Source organism: Aptenodytes forsteri, unplaced genomic scaffold (assembly GCF_000699145.1).
Source record: "Aptenodytes forsteri isolate BGI_AS27 unplaced genomic scaffold, ASM69914v1 Scaffold195, whole genome shotgun sequence".
In the NCBI taxonomy this organism is placed as follows: Eukaryota; Metazoa; Chordata; class Aves; order Sphenisciformes; family Spheniscidae; genus Aptenodytes; species Aptenodytes forsteri.
In genome coordinates this window covers 2196221-2213911 of record NW_008795317.1, presented here as the reverse complement: position 1 = coordinate 2213911, position 17691 = coordinate 2196221, and the positions used below count along the sequence as shown (strand labels likewise).

The following is a 17691-nucleotide window of genomic DNA, read 5'->3' as shown; positions in this document are numbered from 1 at the left end:
GAACCAATGGAGGACAAGCCTTACAAGAAGCAGTGCAAGTGCAGCAGTGACCTGACCTGAGCTGGCTTTGGTGCCCAGTAACTCCACTCAACACACCACCTCTCCTGTCCTGAGTGACCACCATAACAGATGGTCATAGTTTAGTCCATAGTCATGGACTAAATGAACTCAATGGACATTTTGTGGACATTTTACAGACATTTCACAGGGGTGGTCCATAAACTAAGGCAACGATATCTGCATATTATACCAAAGGATGGGAAGGGGGAGGGGGGTATGGTTAATGAGGATGTATCATCAGTTTTATATACATCCTGATGTATCAGGAGTTTTCTCACTTTTACTCTTCCGATTCTCTCCCCCATCCCACCGGGGGGGGGAAGTGGCCGAGCAGCCGTGTGGTGCTTAGTTGCCGGCTGGGGTTAAACCACAACAGGGATGAAGCTTCATTTAACAATGCTCTTAAGTTGAAGAAACCAGTTTTCTGTATTTTGAGGTGAGCATGATCTGTTGATACTCAATCCACAACAACATTTATTATTTATTTGTAGGTAGTTATTTGTTTCCTGCCACTCTCCTCAATTTGATCATGATGACTCATAAATTCAAACATTAGGAACTGTGGCAGTTACAGAACCCTTGTTATCAAGTTGCTGATCCACGACTTACACAATCCCTAGAGTTAGAACAAGGAGCCATTGCCTACTAGTGAAGAAGCTCTTTTGGTCATGGGTCTATTGTTCACACAGAACCATGTAAATGCAAGTAAATCAAGATTCTAGCAGTTCTTGCCTCCACTCAAAAACCACCTTTGTTTTCTTGCTTACATCCATCATGCCTCTCTGCAGTCTTAATGCTCCTTCCCTTTGAAACTTCATGACTAAATCTGTCTTGTTTTTCCATCTGGACTGAGAAAGCATACCAAAGTTTTTTAATATACTCACAACTTCCCTTTCATTTGTTTCCTTTTTTTAAGAAAACATTTCATCTAGATGAAAGCAGAGTATAACTTAATCAAAATATTTCAAACACTGGCTCTGCTCATATAAATACACCTTTAAAAACAGAACAAAAAATTAGACAGCAACAAAAAAAAAAACGAAACAAAAAGAAAAAAGGAAACACTTGGAGTTTTCCCTGAACTAAGATGAAGGAGGCAATCAAAGTATTATTTTTTGTGTAGCCCTGCTTGTGATGCAAAGGACAGCTTAGCTGCAAAATGAAATAAAGCTTCTTCTGCAGCGGAGATGATAACTGATGATTGCTGCAAAGCACAGGAGGTTACAATAGCTAGGAGGCTAACAACCATTCTCCTATATGATTCAGTGATGTTGAATTTGATCACTTTTTTGTATAAAAACAGAGTATCAAAAGCAAAAATTTGGATCCAAAGCACAATTTCCAAACTTTTATAAAGCAGCATAGATGCATCTGAATATGTTCACATCATATTCATACATGCAAAACCCGTTCAGGCAAACTTCTTACTAGCTACTCAGAGTGCAGGCAGATTCTATTTGTCTGCACCAATTACTGTTTTCATAAAGTGATGCATTCCACTTTATACACTATTGTCAAACATCTCATACTTGGTGTGTTAGATCTCAAACCAAAAGAGGCATATACAGACAAAATGCATGAATTCCAAATATAGCATATACTCTAAAATTCAGCTAAGAAGGTGACCTATCACTTCAGAAGCCAAATTTAGCTATGCTATAGCTTGATTTTGCCTACTTCTAGTCAAGTAAACCTATTTTTTCCTGATCTTTTAAAGGGGCAAGCATACGGGGAAGAGTGGAAAGAGGCTGGTTAAAAATATTACATCATCAACATCACTGACACTGTTTTTAAGTTGTTCTGTTTGGAATGCACTATTTTTAAAGCTGCTGTATTTAAAAGCAAATTTACTTAACTTCTATGGCAGTCATAAAAAAAATCTTCTAAATTACCTGAATCAATTAACAAAGACTACAATTAGAAGTCTACTTTTTACATTACTTTAGAAATTTTTTTTGTTTCATCTATACCAATGTCTGATATTATTAATAAAAAATTATTAAGACTGAAAAATGGTACTGGGACCTTCTTTCTCTCTGAGTCACCTTTGGATAAAAGATGCCTATTCATTTTTGTGTACAAGTCAAACACCTGTCATTAGAGCTCAACACTTTTCACTCAGGGAGTCACTACGTCATTTGCAGCTGAACACTCATGCTTGAAATTGCCAGCAGGTGATAGAAAACTAAGATATACCACAGCTAAGCAGGTTTATCCTGACAGATTAGTTGCTCTTTAAATTGATCATGTTCTTGTACTACATACCGGTTTTCTCTACATAGACATACAGGCATTGATTTTGAAAAACTTAAATTCTTTATGCTATGCCATTCTGCAACTATGCAAATAGCACATATGTTAATAAAATATCTGCATTTGCAGGCAGCCTATTACATATCAAGTGGTCATATGCACAGGAAACTGATTTCACATATAAACACAGTAAAAGAAAAGTAGTTGATAAAAGCTGATTGAAGGTGAAAGAAGGAAAAATAATCGATTTAGCAATCAGTTTTCAGTTGTTTCAATTAAACAATAAATCACTAAGTTCACAGTTTTAGGTTTTCAGATGGGGAGTTCATTTGGTTTTAGAATATGAGAAACATTCCTACGAAAATTGCTATCCTTCAAAAGCATGCTACAAAATTCCCATGTAATGTTGTACACGGTGCAAAGAATATGCCTTTTTCAAAGCTCAGGTCTGTAAAAGCAATGATTCTTAGAAGAAGCTAATACAATTTTACCCTTTTTAGCTCTTCCAAAAATGTTTTTCCCCTCCATGAATCCCAGAGCCCACTACAGACAATTGTCTGACACTCCATACCTGCCTTTTTTACCCCCTCACAATATACAATTGCACAATGAGATCTAATATTAAAGGCATGGTCATGCATGTAAAAATCTTTAACTGTTTGACAAATCAGCTGCTCTTTTCCAAGAAATTGCTCATCTAGCCATCAAGTGACTGATACAATATCGCCTCCTGAGACGCATGCAACAAAATTCCAAAGCTAGCCTATAGCAAGTAACTTACGGAAGAAAGAAAGGCGTAGGGGATAAATTAAGGATTAGATAAATTAAGGATTAGAACAGAATGTGCAGTTTCATTTAGATCATGTTTGATTTGTGCGTACAGTGACAGAGAACTCTACCAGCATGAAACTGGTGCAACTTCATTAATTTTAGGAGATTCAGAAACAATATTTGAAGTGCATGAACTCTTCTGTACATAAAGTCACAGCACTCAGGGAAGGAGTACAGAGCTGTGAATCAGTGGCCTCTAAATAATATGTCCAGTTCTTCTGTCTGCAACTTTTCTTAGTCACTTAGCCAGTTTCCATGGGCCAGATGAAGAAATTTTGCTTATCGTCTCAAATCCTCTGCAAGATGGTGCACTTATATGTAGGTTTAGTGCTTATATTGGTTTAGATATGGAACTGCTAAGAATTACCATGATCACTGTAAGAACAGCACGATTTCAAGATCCAAAGGAGGTTGTTTTTTTAAAAAAAAATTAGCCTTCCCCTCCTTCAACATACTTCTCTTATAAAGAAAAAAAATACAGTGTTTCCTTGTGTTGAAAGTGGAGGACAAACTCTTTTCACAAGAGTGCATCTCACTATCACATTAAGGATCTTCTGTGAAAGCAAAAAGACACAGCTACCACCCCTGACTGAAAGTCATGCCTATCAACTGACTAAATGAAGCAAGGGCCTTCACTCCCGGCAAATAAATGAGAGCCAGCTTTACTGCATCATGCTGATTTATCTTTGCCATCAGTCCTCATAAGGATACAGTGAAGACCACTAGGCAGGGAAAAAAATACTGTAGACCCAACCTTTCTGACAAGATATGGTTTTTAGTTTTATTAAAGCAATGAAGAACCATACAAATAGCATTAAAAAAGAGAAAAAAATAACCCACATAGCCTGGAAGAGGGTATGTTTGTCAAGGTTGTACTTCCTTTTTCATGGTAACAGGTGTTTCCACTTTGAGAAACTATGTTTTTAAAGAATAACATTTTGAGCATAAATGTAAATCAGTTCACCTTCACAGTAAGTTTCCTGTTTAATTTAATACTACAAATATTATTAAATACTACAAAAATGCAAACAACAGGAGAACTTACGTCTTTTTTTACCCTAGAGGACACAAGTGTCTGTAATTCTCCATATGGGTACAAAAGGTCTATTTCTGACAGGATCTGAACCTGAGTGCAAGTTTATGCTGCTGTCACAGCTGAGTTTGCTTCCAGGTTTCCAGGGTGTAACTCAGCAAAGGGTTAACAGCAAAATACAGCAATGCTACTTCACTCACCAGGACAGCTTAAACATGATTCAACTTAAGATGATGGGAATCTCTTCACATATGTAAAAGGAAACTAGTCCAGAACTTTAATATAAGGAATCCCATAATAATGGTAAGTAACATCAAGCCAGGCAGAATGAAATTATTCAGATCTTTGCCAGACTCAGACAGGGTTAATTACTCAGGTTTTGCATACAGTGTCATGGACAATTTGCACAGGGCCCAAGACCCTTCAGTTCCCTCTGACATCAAAGAGGCTGTTTAGCAACATTGTGACTCCTTGAAAGCTATGCTGGAGTGTGGATTAATAATGAATTTAAAAGGAAGAGCAGCACCTATTTGCTGAGTAAACTCTGCTTTCTGAAGCTCTTGGGGGTTTCATTAACAATGACCCTTTCCAATGCAGGCCAGAGCCAATTCGCTTAAAAAGCCAGCAACCATTCCTTGCACAAACGCAGTCCCTGCTGGCATAGCTACAAGCTATTTTAACATCTAATTCTTTGGCTTTGGTATTTAAAGGACTTCAGCTCTTTCAAGACCAGGGCAAACAAACAGAAGCAGCATAAATATATAATTGTGAAAAAGACAAACCTTTACATGAATCATCCTCAATGGGCTGCTTGAAAGCCGTTATGTCATTGAAAGTGCAAAGAAATAAAACCACTTTATCCTGCTCATTTCGAATTGGAGCAATTTTCACAAAGAACCAGACAGGTGTTCCTGGAAACAAACATATCAAAAAGTTGGTCAATGGTAGGCAGAACTGTAAATGTGCTAGTTTAGATGTTTACACTTCAGAATCAGCCATCTGTAAATGTTACTTTAATGTTGGCTTTTTTGCAAACACCTATTAGGAAAAATGACAAAGCAGCTGACAAGAGTGTTAGTTAAGTTCTCTGCTCTGCCTCTGATTAGCTTTTAAATCTTCAGGAATCACTCAGTATTTCTGGGCTTCATCTACAAAGTGAATACTTGAACTTATGAAGTGCTTTGTAATCTCCTGAAAGAAGAGCCCCATGTACGCGCAAAGGGCGCACACAACAGAGTCTTGCTGGTTCTGTGCAGGACTTGAGAACAGGCCAACTGTGCCTAGACCATGACCATAATACAGAGTCTCAACTTAAGAGCATGACCAGTTTGGTTGACCTTATACTTCTCTGCAAACAGGGAGCACCATCCCCTAAAAACTACGTCAGCCTATGCCCAGCTTCAAGAGCCAGGCTCTGGGAGCTCTGGTCTAGCCTGCAAATCCTCCCATGCAAGGGAAATCCTTTGCAAGCTGCCTTTCAGCTTGCCTTGTCCTGAGCCTGTTCACAATCACTCTAGTGTGAAGCAAGACTCCACTGAATTCAGGAGAGGACAAGCCATCAGGACCAGACCATGGGCTGTGGATGGGAGTAAGCTGTACTGAACAAAACTGTGCTTTTCTAATTACTGCAGTAGATAAGCTACTAATGAAAACTGCTTGAGAGATTAGAGCCTGCACATCACAGAAAAAGATGATCCCAGATAATGACCCTTCAGATGCTGCTTCAGATCTATCCACACAGATCACCTTGAGGAGAGAAACTGTCAGTCAGTCCTGCCTTTCTATATTTTTGGCAGTTCTGCTGAGGCTGCTGAGAAGACCCTAGTGATAGCAATGAAGTTCCATGTAGTGATGGAACTCTTGTTTCACAGGAGTCACCACACTGATTTTAGTGATATTTAAGTATAAGTTGATTGGAAGGCTCAGAACAAAGCAGTTGGCTCGTGTATGTCATAACGTGGCCTCCTTGAAGGCACCATTTTTTAGGCTGCAGTCTTAACTTTGGTCATAAAAAGATGACTCCTTCCTCAACTGTGAGGTACATGGCAATCAGGAAACTCCAGGGTCACCAGGCCTGGGCCTGCAGGGAGCTTGTACATGAGTTTTCAGACTGTCCCTACACCCTCAATGGTAATGAAAAAACTCACCATTGCTTTTGCGGGCATAAGAAGTAAGAGCCAGAGAGAGGATTCAAGGCTTGCTTGCTGTGAGCAACATTTCTCTTGAGTGTCCCTTGTGAGCTATATTTGGAGAGAAGGGTCTACATACTAGGGGCCAATGTAAGATGTAAAAATCAGCAGGATTTTGACCATCTGGGAAAGCCAGAATAAACAGCACCACACGTAATTTTTTGTCACTCATGCAGGAAAGCCTATTTTAGAAAGGGTGATCTTAGAAGACTATTTCTTTTCTTTCTCAATCACAGGACCCTCCTCTAGGCTAGAGACCAGATCCTCTTTCATCTGAATTGCTCAGTATTTTAACATGAGTACTACATGGTATTTTTCATGCAATTGTTAGTTATAACAAGGGCCACTTGTGCTTCCAGACTTTCAAAGGGTCACAAGGAAACCTCAGGTAGTTCACAAGTTATTGTTCAGAAAAGCAAGCAAAGGCAGCTTTTTTTCCAACTATGTTAATATAACAGAGGTTGTTGCTACGAGCGCCTCACCTGGCTGTTTCCCAGCCTCTGTGCTTAGCAATCTTTTCTGGCCACAGAAAGCCAGGGCATCTCCAAGACCCATGGACAACTTCCATAAATGAAGTTCAATTCCTAAGGCTCCCACTGTGCCTGCATAGCACAGGCAGTTTCAAACCCTGGCTGAGATTCCATGCCATATGCACAGCCACCTCTATAAACAGCAGGGTATATGATGCATGGAGGCCTCTGCTCAAAAAGCAGAGAAATCCAGATGGAATCACGGATGGCCATTTCTGGAGCATCCCTGCATGGCAGAAAGTATTCAGGGGTCAATTTGTTTTGGGTTTGGTTTTTTTTTTGGTAAAGAGTTAGCATTCCTGAACAACTCCTTCCAATAAAGTATGAGCAAACAAAAATGCTAAATGCAAGAAAAGATTCAGCAAAGTAACTAATGCCAGTAAAATCATCACTAACTTGCTAATGAGCTTAGAAGACACTGTCACAAAGCAGCCAACAGCAATTTTCAAGACAGTAACACCCTTTACACTACCCTTTCTCAGGAGCTCCTAAAATTGCCTATCTCCATTTTTTCTTGCCTACTTGTTTTTCCCATCTTCACATGTGAACTATTCTGAGGCTGATCAAATCCGTATCTTGCTTTTACACAGACTTCTTGGTGACTAATGGCTTTTTATTTTACCCACTTCAACACCCTTCACTAACACTGCAACTTTTTAATCAGCCAGGATCTCCATCTACAGCCTTGCTTTTTGATCTCCATCTACATGCATTTGCTTTTTTGATTAGGGATTTTCTTTCCCCTCTCCAAAAACACTTCGTATTGTTTTGCTACTTCAAACATAGCAGCCATGCTGCTATGCGCTGCTCATAATATTAACCTTCATAGCATTGAGGCTGAATTACATACTCAGCTTCATCTCTGCCTCTCACAGCTATAAAAAGTTATTACCCTGCTTTTGAAGATGCTGTACACATCACAGAAACAGAAAGGATGCAGTTCACCCTCTTATTCTGGCTATTTGTCAGATGCATGCTGTCATCTTCTCTTTATGATTATGGTATGATAGGTTGTTGCAAGATTTTTCTAACATGTTCTGAATGCAGCAAGAGGAAAGACTTTTCCTGACAACCTGTAGAAGGCTGCTGCAGGGCAAGGGGCTTATATCAGCATGGTTCTTGCTTTCTGACTCCCTTGACTCCCACGCCTGTGCTGCATTATAGTAAAGAGGAAAACAAAACACTGTTTTACCTAGAACCAAAGGTAGATCTTAGTGATGTGCCCCCCAAGCAACGAGAAAGAGCCAAATATCCTTGATAGCTAAAAGTAGGTGGTTTTGATGACTGTCACTATTTGGGTATCCTTATAATGTCCAGAGAGTCAGAGTGCCACAAACAGGGTGTATTCCAGGGCAGAACGTAAAGTTAAGGTGGCACACGTGGTCTGCATAACTCATCTTCCAGTTTTGGATCTACACAGTAACACAACAACAGCAGAAATAAGAAGATAGAAAATTCTGCCAGGCCCATGTATCTGTCTCCCCAATATTACTCAGTATTTCTCTCTGCAGTGTGTTCCCCACCATCTTGCCAGTCTCTTTTGTGAATAGGAGACAAGTGGATATAAAAATACAATCATGAGGTGAGTGCTCACAGTGGTGCGTTACATGGGCTTTCCACAGTGCTCTGCAACCAGGAGCTCATTCATAGCAGAACTGGGACCTGAACTGTGGGAACACACTGAAAGGCTCAGCCAAGATGTGGCTGGGCTCAGCTTTTTTCCTGCATACCCATTTAATTATCAGAAGAATTTTACTTTTTAAACATTAAACAGTTTATTTAACTATTAAACAGGAAAGCTTAAAGTATAAACCACTTATAAATCAGGTCGGAAACTAGAATTTCAACCTCCTACAGGCAGCCCTCATACTCTTGGTGTCAAAGCGGATGTCCCTGCTCCGCCAGACAATCACTACTGGCAAGAGGCACAAACAAGGCCATTTGAATGAAAAATGTGATTTTCAGATTCAGCCTATGGGTTATTCAGGCAGTGAAACTGCAGCATCTTTCAGAGCTCTCACAGCAAAACAAGAGTAACTTCCCCATATGCCCCCAGTCTGCATTGATGTACAGCCACGCAGAAACTGTTTACCAGTGTTTCCAACAGTACAGCTACTTTCATTTACATTTTGTGTTCAGTCCTGGCAAGCTCTCTCACTGGTGAAGTTCAATGATAATGCCAATGCACAAACAAAGAAGTAAACACTCGTGAGCCACGTTGGCTTCTGTTAGATTTGCAATCAACAGTGAAAGAATCCAGAGTTTGTCTAATGGCATAGAACCAATCCTGCTAGAAAAGGGAATGTCACTTCAAAGCTGGTGGAGAAGCAGCGTGAACAACTAGGAAGAAATTAAAATCTACAATGAACTTCTGACAGTAGCCATAGGACCAGTCTGTCTCGTGGTACCAGAGTTATGTAGCTAATTCCAGAATTAACAGATGCAGCTCTTAATAGTCTTCACTGGCCTGAGCACAGTACTTAACAGTGTTGCCTTAAAGGCAAGACAATTTCAAGAGCTGTGATTCAAGTCCCCAGTCTTCTCCAGACTAACACACAGTAAATGTCTACACACCTTATAATTTCCCATCTGTAACACAAATACTACTGTCTCTTCCCTCTCCTCTTTTCCAGTCCTGTGTATTTCAACAGTGGTACGTTCAGCCCCTTGCTGAGCAGGAACACCAGCATTTAACATGCTATTTAACTTTGGTTGAGGTCCTTCAGAAACTCTCATAGTATCAAAGTGAATGAGACATTAAAGGTCTATTCCAGCTTCTCCCCCTGAGCATACTGATGACCTCTCCTTCAGTTTTCCCTCCTGTCAAACAACAATAGGCTATAATGAAAATCAAAATCACTGTCTAAATATGCTCTTTCCCCATACCTTGAACCATTTAACCAAAGAGGTCAGCTGTTTTTCAAAACTACAAAAAGCGCATCGTTTAAATAAAACTGCAATACTGCAATTTTTCTTTCCACAAAGTAAAACAAAATTCATTTATAAACACAATAAAAACATGTTTTGACAATTCAACCGACATCTTCACTGCCCTTACTGAATGGGGCAAGTTTCCTCAAAGCAGCACCACCTCTGCATTACTTGATAATGTCTCAATCAAACGGTCATCAGACAGGTATTGCCCTGAAGGTAAACAGTCAAGCAGTATGGAAATGAAAAGGATAGAAGCATGTGCTGTGTCTCCACCAATTCCTACATGCAGTGATGCAGACAGCAGTACTTCATTTATATCAACAGCACGGCTGACCGTAAGTCACCCCTTTTGGGGCTTCACTTATGCCCAGGTACTCAGTATGAGACTGCTTCTCTCCATCCCACGCAGACCGCATAGTTTGTCCAATATCAAATTAGCAAACCAGCTGATGAAGTGTGATCAGAAAGAGTTAGGCAAGCCACTATATCCACACAGATTTTAACTAGGAGCACAGAGGAGCCTGTGACATTTGACCACGCAAGACAAAGAGCTAAAGTCTTCCTATAGACTCTACCTTCTAGCAGAGAGTGTGCACTGAATGAGAACAAACCAACTCAGTATGTAGCTCACCACTCCGTGCCAATACTAAGAGACCTTAAAATATATTTCCAGCACTTTAAAAGCTGTTACCTTCATGTTTTCCGCATCTGGTGCTGCTATGCTCTGGCAGCTAATGCTTCTAAAGGTCAGATCTTTACATGCTAAGATAAGGAAAATCAACTTCAGTCCCCAAAGATGGAATTGCTACGCACCGGGGTTATCCTATGACACTGAAACAACACAGTAGGAAAAAGGTTCAGCACACACCCTTGTACTGCAGCAATGCTGATATGGTTTACCTGATTCCGAGTTCTCTGAAGAACCGAAAGTGAGTATAAGGAAGGGGAAGACACAGGGAAGTCTTGAAATCTTCTTTCCATTTACTCCAGATAAAATATTTAAGGATCACTACTGGGAAGTCTTACTGTTCTGTATATATTTGAGATGACAGCAGGTCTTGCTTGCCCACACATTTGAAGTTGACAAGATCAATGGGAATTATCAGTTTTATGAATCCAAAATACTTAGATTTGACCTTGCTGAAGGTAACTGAACTCATGCAGACGGATTTCACAGAAGAGGAGATGCAGGTGTGTATACTTGACAAATATGGAGCTAGATTTCAATGGGAGGCTCAGGAGGATACATGCCACTTTACTCCAACACCCTCATTCTTTCCTGCTTCTGGTCCTATGCAATGATTTGGTTTAGCAAAGATTTCCATCTGGAGATACTAGAGGCACAGCACACACAAATTATAAATGGTTTTAAATGGTTTTAACCAATAACAGTTATGAGAAACTCTCCCTAGTGGTGGGCAATCACAGGTCTACCACCCTGAAGTGAATTTTGCTCTCTATAAATTAGGATGGGGTTGTTTATCTGTTTTTTAACCTCTGTAGAAAGCACTGGTCCCAAAGATAAGTGCAAGTAGAATCTGCCAAATCACTATTTTGGGCTTATTTGTCATTCTTTGACATCTAAAAGCCTTCTAATACACTGTGAGGGATGGTGCATGTGTTAAAAAAACCCAACAAACAAAACAAAAAAAACCCCACACACAAATATTCATGGTATTAAATTTGTTAAACTTTCAAGCACCCAGAAAACCAGGGAAGTGAACCCCAGCACAAACTGAAAGTGAAGCCCAGCCTTTGGTACTCTCACTATAATATATGTACTCAGAAAAGAGCTACTGCTTATCCAAACCACTTTGCAGTGTGCAAAATAATTACCTACAGCCAACCCTTTGGCTGCTGCCATTCCACTGGCCCCACCTGTAGAAAACCTCTGAGAGAAAAAAAAAAAGAAAAAAGCACAGAGCACTGCACTCTCTGCAGTGCTGCTGCAGACCATAGGCAATGGGAATGTCTTTGCTCAGACAGGGGATGCTTGAAGACTCTCTGTAACTCTTCATGCATTTTAGTTTTGAAGAGTCCAGCCCACTTCAGATATTCTTCCACTGAAGCAGATCGAGTACTGCATAGAAAAGCAGGTTAGATTTTCTAGTTAGGTTCAAATGGGCACCACTTCTTCAGAGGCAGACAGAAGCAAGTAAATTTATATTCTTACAAAAACTTACTTCAGCAATAATAGAAGCAACTGCATCTAGAAGCCTGCTTTTGCACTGCTTGTAACCCAGACCTATGTTGTAAATGGAAAAATACGCAATGAAAGTCCAAGTTTAATTTACTCAGCCATTTTAATTTATGAGGCTGACCATAAAGTGTAAAAACCTAACAAATGGCTGTCAAAGTCTCGTAAGAAGTTAGAGGTTTAAGTTGCATGAGTTCAGATAAGCTAAGATGACTAAGACTAGATACAAAATATTTTCTAATACATTAGGCCGTAACCTTCCTTGGTGTAAGTTAACATAACTCCACTGATTTCAGTGAGACTTAGCAATGTTTTGATTTTCCCATATAAAAATAAACAATACTTCCAGCATCATTGGACACTCACATCTAATCAAACAACGGAACTTAAGCTCTCGCATGAAGTTACTGTCAACCTGTCTGCTGTCATTTTGCAGTCTAGATTAAAGAAAGCTTTCACTTTGTCTCCTTCCAGGTATGACCATGAATCCCCACTGAATGCAACAGGATGGCATCAGAGCAACAATGACAAAAATCTGGTGGCTGTGCACCTGCTTGCTCCAATTGCTTCCAATCATCCTGAAGGAGCTCTGCATTTCTAGGAAGCAATTATTCCAGAGAATAACAATGATTGTCACATATCTGCTAAGTAATCAAGGGCCTAGCCCAAGGAACCATCAAATCTCTATCGCATCTTAACTTCAAGTTCTGAAAAGAGGGAGGATAGTCACTTTTGGACGGGGGGAAGGCTGGACAGAGAAAGGGGAGGCCAGGGCAGAGACAATATCCATAAATGCAAACATGATGAAGGCAGAAAATTGTATCATTCTTCTGACTACTACAGCCTATGTTGTTTCTAGAGTTGATACCGTGAATTGCAATGAAGCTGGTGGATACACTGCACCTATCAACATCTGGATGGGGTATTCTTATCAGACAACCAAGTAAATACTAGCACTGGGTCACCATCATGGAGAGCGCCGTGTCCAAAAAAAAAAAAAAAGCTATCACTTCTAGTAACATTATTAAATGTCTCAATCTATTGTTGACATGTCTAGTGTAAGATCAGGACATAATTGTTACTAAGATAGAGAAAGAGAGAGATGACTGCTGCTCATAAAGATACAAGGTGAAGATTGACCTGTACTAGCAACATCATAGTTAACTTGAAACTCCTGCTTTGTTTTCCTTTTTTCCCCCAAAAGGATAGAGATTGTATTGTTAAAACAGCTAGAAGTACATTAAATGTGCAGGCTGTGGAAAATGTACCAATTCTTGAACAACACAAAAATGGAAGAAAAACTTGCTATTTATCATGACTGTTAGTTTATAGGGAGGGAGTGGACAGGTAAAGAACAACAAAAATCTATTTCCTGTCTAATTTACTGACTAATTTGAAGAAGAAAAATAGAATGAGGGAAGAATAGAGAGACAAAAAAAGACACAAAGAGCAGGAAACAAGACGTCTAACAAAATTCAGGGTCCTTTCCAAAACCTTCAAACTGAGAGTAGGTTGAAACCAATCATGTCCATTGCCCGAGCAGGTAACTGCCATAGTTGCAGGCAGAGGTAAGGTGACCACAAAGGCAAGACCACTTAGCAGTCTGGGTGCTAAATGACTGGTAAACAAGACAGTGGTTTTCTATGATGTGGCTTATTCTGAGAAAAAGCTCCAGGATGTCCCCTTCTTGATATTTTTCAGTTACAACTCTAGTGTTATTAGTCAGTCGCTGTAACAGTAGTTAATGTACCTCTAAAGCCACAAATCTAACAAACATTAAGAGCACTGAGTTTTGTTAAACTCAAAAGCAAGCTCTGTGCTTTCCTTTTTCCTATGCCCGTGACCCTCTGTGCACACAGCAGAACCATCGCAGCTCTGCTTTTTGGCATGTCGCACAACACAGCTTCTGCACAGCTGGACTTTGTTCTAGGCCGCCTCTCCTCAGGGAAGTGCGCAGCAGGGCAGGAAACATTCCTCACTCCACGGTTACCTTGCTTTAATTCTGCATAAAAGACAGAGAGGCCCCAGGCTCTACTACAGGCCATATGCTGCAGCAATGACAGAAGAGTAGCTGCATAGCCTCTTGGTGCCAAATCACTGTTAGTTAAGACAGAATTCCAGACCCTCCTAGATGCCACGACTGCAGCTTATTTACTTGGCTTTGGATGCATAGATGTGAGCTGCATATGGTCCCTACGGCCACTAACTGAGCTAGGAACAGAAATCAGCTTTAAGAAATAGGTAAACATTGGAGGCAGACAACACTAGAAGGAAAGCAGCACAAAGCAAGGCCATTCAGATAGCGCATATAGCTTTTAAAATCAGTTGGACCAGCAAAGCTGTGCTCCAGAAGAGCCCTAAGCAGTGGCGCTGTGTCAGAGGTCATGATGCTTCGAACAGGCTAAAAAGAGAAAAAAAGACTAGAAGAGAGATGAAGAAAAAATCTCTTAAGAACTTTTTTTTCCTCCCTAAAAGATGACAAAAACCAATTCCGCATACTTTGGCACCACCACTTCTTGGAAGAACAGATTAATTCTGATAGAAAACAAGCAGCTCCACACATCCACAGATCAGCACTAGCATACATAAGTATTATCTTTTAGGTTTTGTGAACGGCCTGTGGTTCTCTCACCAAACTCCGACAGTCAGTACCAGCTGGTCATTTCAACAGAAAGACCAATGGTTCACACACATTGAATTAACTTTCCCTGGAAAACTGGTCTTTCTAACAAAAAACAAGGCAGCAATTAGGTTAACTCTTGAAAATTACATCATAGCATTTTATGTTATATTTCGTGGTTAAAGTCCCCCATTCCCACTAATGCAGAACTGATCAAATTGATCATCATAGCTGTAATGGGAAGGAGCTGCTAGCAGGATGCTTCTGCAAAGTACCCTCCCCTGTACACAGACACTACCAGTTTCATGATTAGAAGGCAAAATTGTTAAGAGCAAAATAAGTTACAGAATGAAGGCTTTCAGCTTAACATTTGGCCAGGCTGAAGACCCCAGTGTATTTACACTTCAGGTGACACTACGTAGATGAAAATAACTGTGCCATGACATAGTCCACTCTAGATGAGACAACAGGTTTTGGGCAAGTAGTTCATCTGCTGACACGTGCAGTTACAGACAGACTGAAATTCCCAGGAAAAAATCATATCTCAATTAAGGAATTTTTGTCCAAAACAAAAGACAGTTTCATCTGAAAATGTCAGAAGTAGTTCAGCTTCTAAAACAAAAGATGGGTTATTTTTATTCCAAAACTACATCTAAATACTGGCTTTGCTATATCAAATTCTTAAAAATTGAAGAAGTATGTTCTCTGTAACAGAAACCATTTGCACAAACCTAGCTTGTGTATTATCATTGCTGATGGAATCTTGAGTGTTGTCTTAAAGCATCACACACGAATCGCTCTACACGTCAGAACAAATTAGAGAGCTTTGTCTGCCTCCCTGAGTGACTTTCATCCCTAATGTTCTCATTTCTCCCTTGTAGATCAAGTGGTAGAACTGGGTTTATTTAGCCCTAGATAAAGCACAGTCCTCCAGGCTAACAGACTTGCAGTTTACACTATAATTTAAAACAACTTTACACACCTACGTTAAAGAACAAACCAATCAACTACTTACTGTTCTTCTTGTACATCAAGATTTCGAAGGAGTTCATCTCATAGTTCTCAAATGTTTGCCGGACCTTGTCAATTGTATCTTTGTCTGTCAGCTCTCCATACATAAAACTGCAAATAAAGCAAGAAATTCAAGTCAGATACTAGACAAAGACACAAAACAATTTGTTTACAGTGTGAAAAGGACCTATTTGGAAATAGCCCTTCTTTGATTTTGTTTCACCTGGAAAGCATATTTGACAGATGCAGCCCCAGGAGATAAAAGACAAAACTGGAATAAACAGATTACTTTTCTCCTCAAGCAACAAACACAACACTACAAGCTATTTAACAGAAAATAAATCTGTTCTCAAATACCTGCAGGTGCTGCTTTTTTGCATAACTTCTGCTCTGTGATATCCTGATAGCTTGCAAAATCCATCATTGCTGTAGACAATGGGCCAATCCACTATCTGGGCATTACCCAAGACAAAATTAGTATCTGTTTGAAAGAAGACATCAGTTAGACACTAGACAAGGCTATGGTTGCATTGAAGGAAATACTTATTTCAGGACCCAATCCTGATTGCTTCAGTCCCTTGCAGTTTTTCCCAGATACTATTCCCACTGCAGTCAACAGGATTATTCCTAGTTTTAATTTTAAGTAAATTCTTATTTTAAAAAAATATTAATTACTTGTGCAAAGCTTAAGAGGATGGTTTTATGTAAGTGAAACACATGATGGTTAAGCAGGTAAAATTCATCCCTTGACTGAGGACAGATTCACCAAACTGTTTCCCTCTATGCCACAGGCACTGATCCACCATGACACTCAGTTTGAATGTGAAGCCTCTTACACACGGCCAAAACAGCACGTGACCAATACTTCTCCCCTCTGAATGTAGACACAGTGGCTCCTCTCAATACAGCCTTCACTGCTGGCCACACAAGCTCAAATACTTCTTGTGTGACGTGTACGGCACAGTGCTCCAAACTAGACACCAGACAACTAGGGTTAGTACTTACACCAGTAGAAAGAACTTTCTTTGCTGTACAAGCCAGAAGGAGTTTCAATGAGTAAGAAAAAAAACTGAGCAGGATTCATGCCTCCATTCTCACTGGATCTGTGCGTGCTACTGGTTTTTATGACTGATACCTCATTCACATTATGAACATACCCAATGCTGGGCCCAAACCTTGCTTTTCTCTGCTGCTTTGGCTCTTGTGCAGTCAACTAATTACACCTGTGCCAAGACAGACAGCAGTGCTGCTGCTTGGGCACTGGCAGGCAGGCAGAGATGGTGGGTGGCTCCTTTCACAACTGCAAAGATCCCCTGGCTTTTGAAAGAAAGGCTAGGCAGCCACATGAGATTAAGAGGCATCCATATTTAAGGGGAGCCTTTAAGGGAGTCCACTACACTGCCTACTTTTCTGGATCTACCCCCAACTGTTCAAACATACACAGCCATCATTAATGTTTCCTGCAACCAAGAGACACAAACAAGACATTTTACCTATTAATTGCAAAGAGTTCTGTTTATTTTAACTTTCCCTTTCAAAATCTTTTGTCTCATTGCAAACTTCAACTGGGTTTAAATAAAACATTCCTGTAGCTATCTAAATCCATTGCCCAATCCCACGAGCATGATTAAGTGTATCTTTATACACTCTTTAGAATGAAATACACCAGTAGTACAACTTCAGGACATTAACTGCTTTGTTTCTCACAGCCTCTTTTAAACACCGTGGTTTTTGCTTGGTTGAAGCATTTTGTTCCAAAAACAATACATGTCATTTACCCCTTCCTATGAATAAGTAAGCCAAGTCATTTCTCATTGCTAAAGCAAGTACTTTTGAGTGTCTATTATAAACACTGTGTTAGGATATTTTTAAATTTTCATCAAAAAAAATGACAAAAGATATGCCAATACAAACGTTAGGCCAGGTCCTGCCCTGATCTGAATGGTGTTATTTCATGCATACATTCCTTCTCACCATCTCCCCTTCTCAAAAGGTAACTTACCCTTCTCTCCACTTCCTCAAGAGCTCCTTGA

At 40.0% G+C, this 17691-nt stretch overlaps 1 protein-coding gene across 1 annotated transcript in view; it reads right to left on the bottom strand.

Moving 5' to 3' along the window:
* KCNH1 (potassium voltage-gated channel subfamily H member 1) overlaps positions 1-16742 on the bottom strand; it is a 202665-nt gene extending 185923 nt beyond the window's left edge. Inside the window, exons 1-4 of the mRNA XM_009279630.2 lie at positions 16664-16742; positions 16016-16139; positions 15663-15769; positions 4960-5088 (exon numbers count right to left, since the gene is read on the bottom strand). Of these exons, the coding sequence (XP_009277905.2) occupies positions 4960-5088; positions 15663-15769; positions 16016-16139; positions 16664-16742 (439 nt within the window). The remainder of the gene's footprint in view (positions 1-4959; positions 5089-15662; positions 15770-16015; positions 16140-16663) is intronic.
* Positions 16743-17691: the final 949 nt, after the last annotated feature.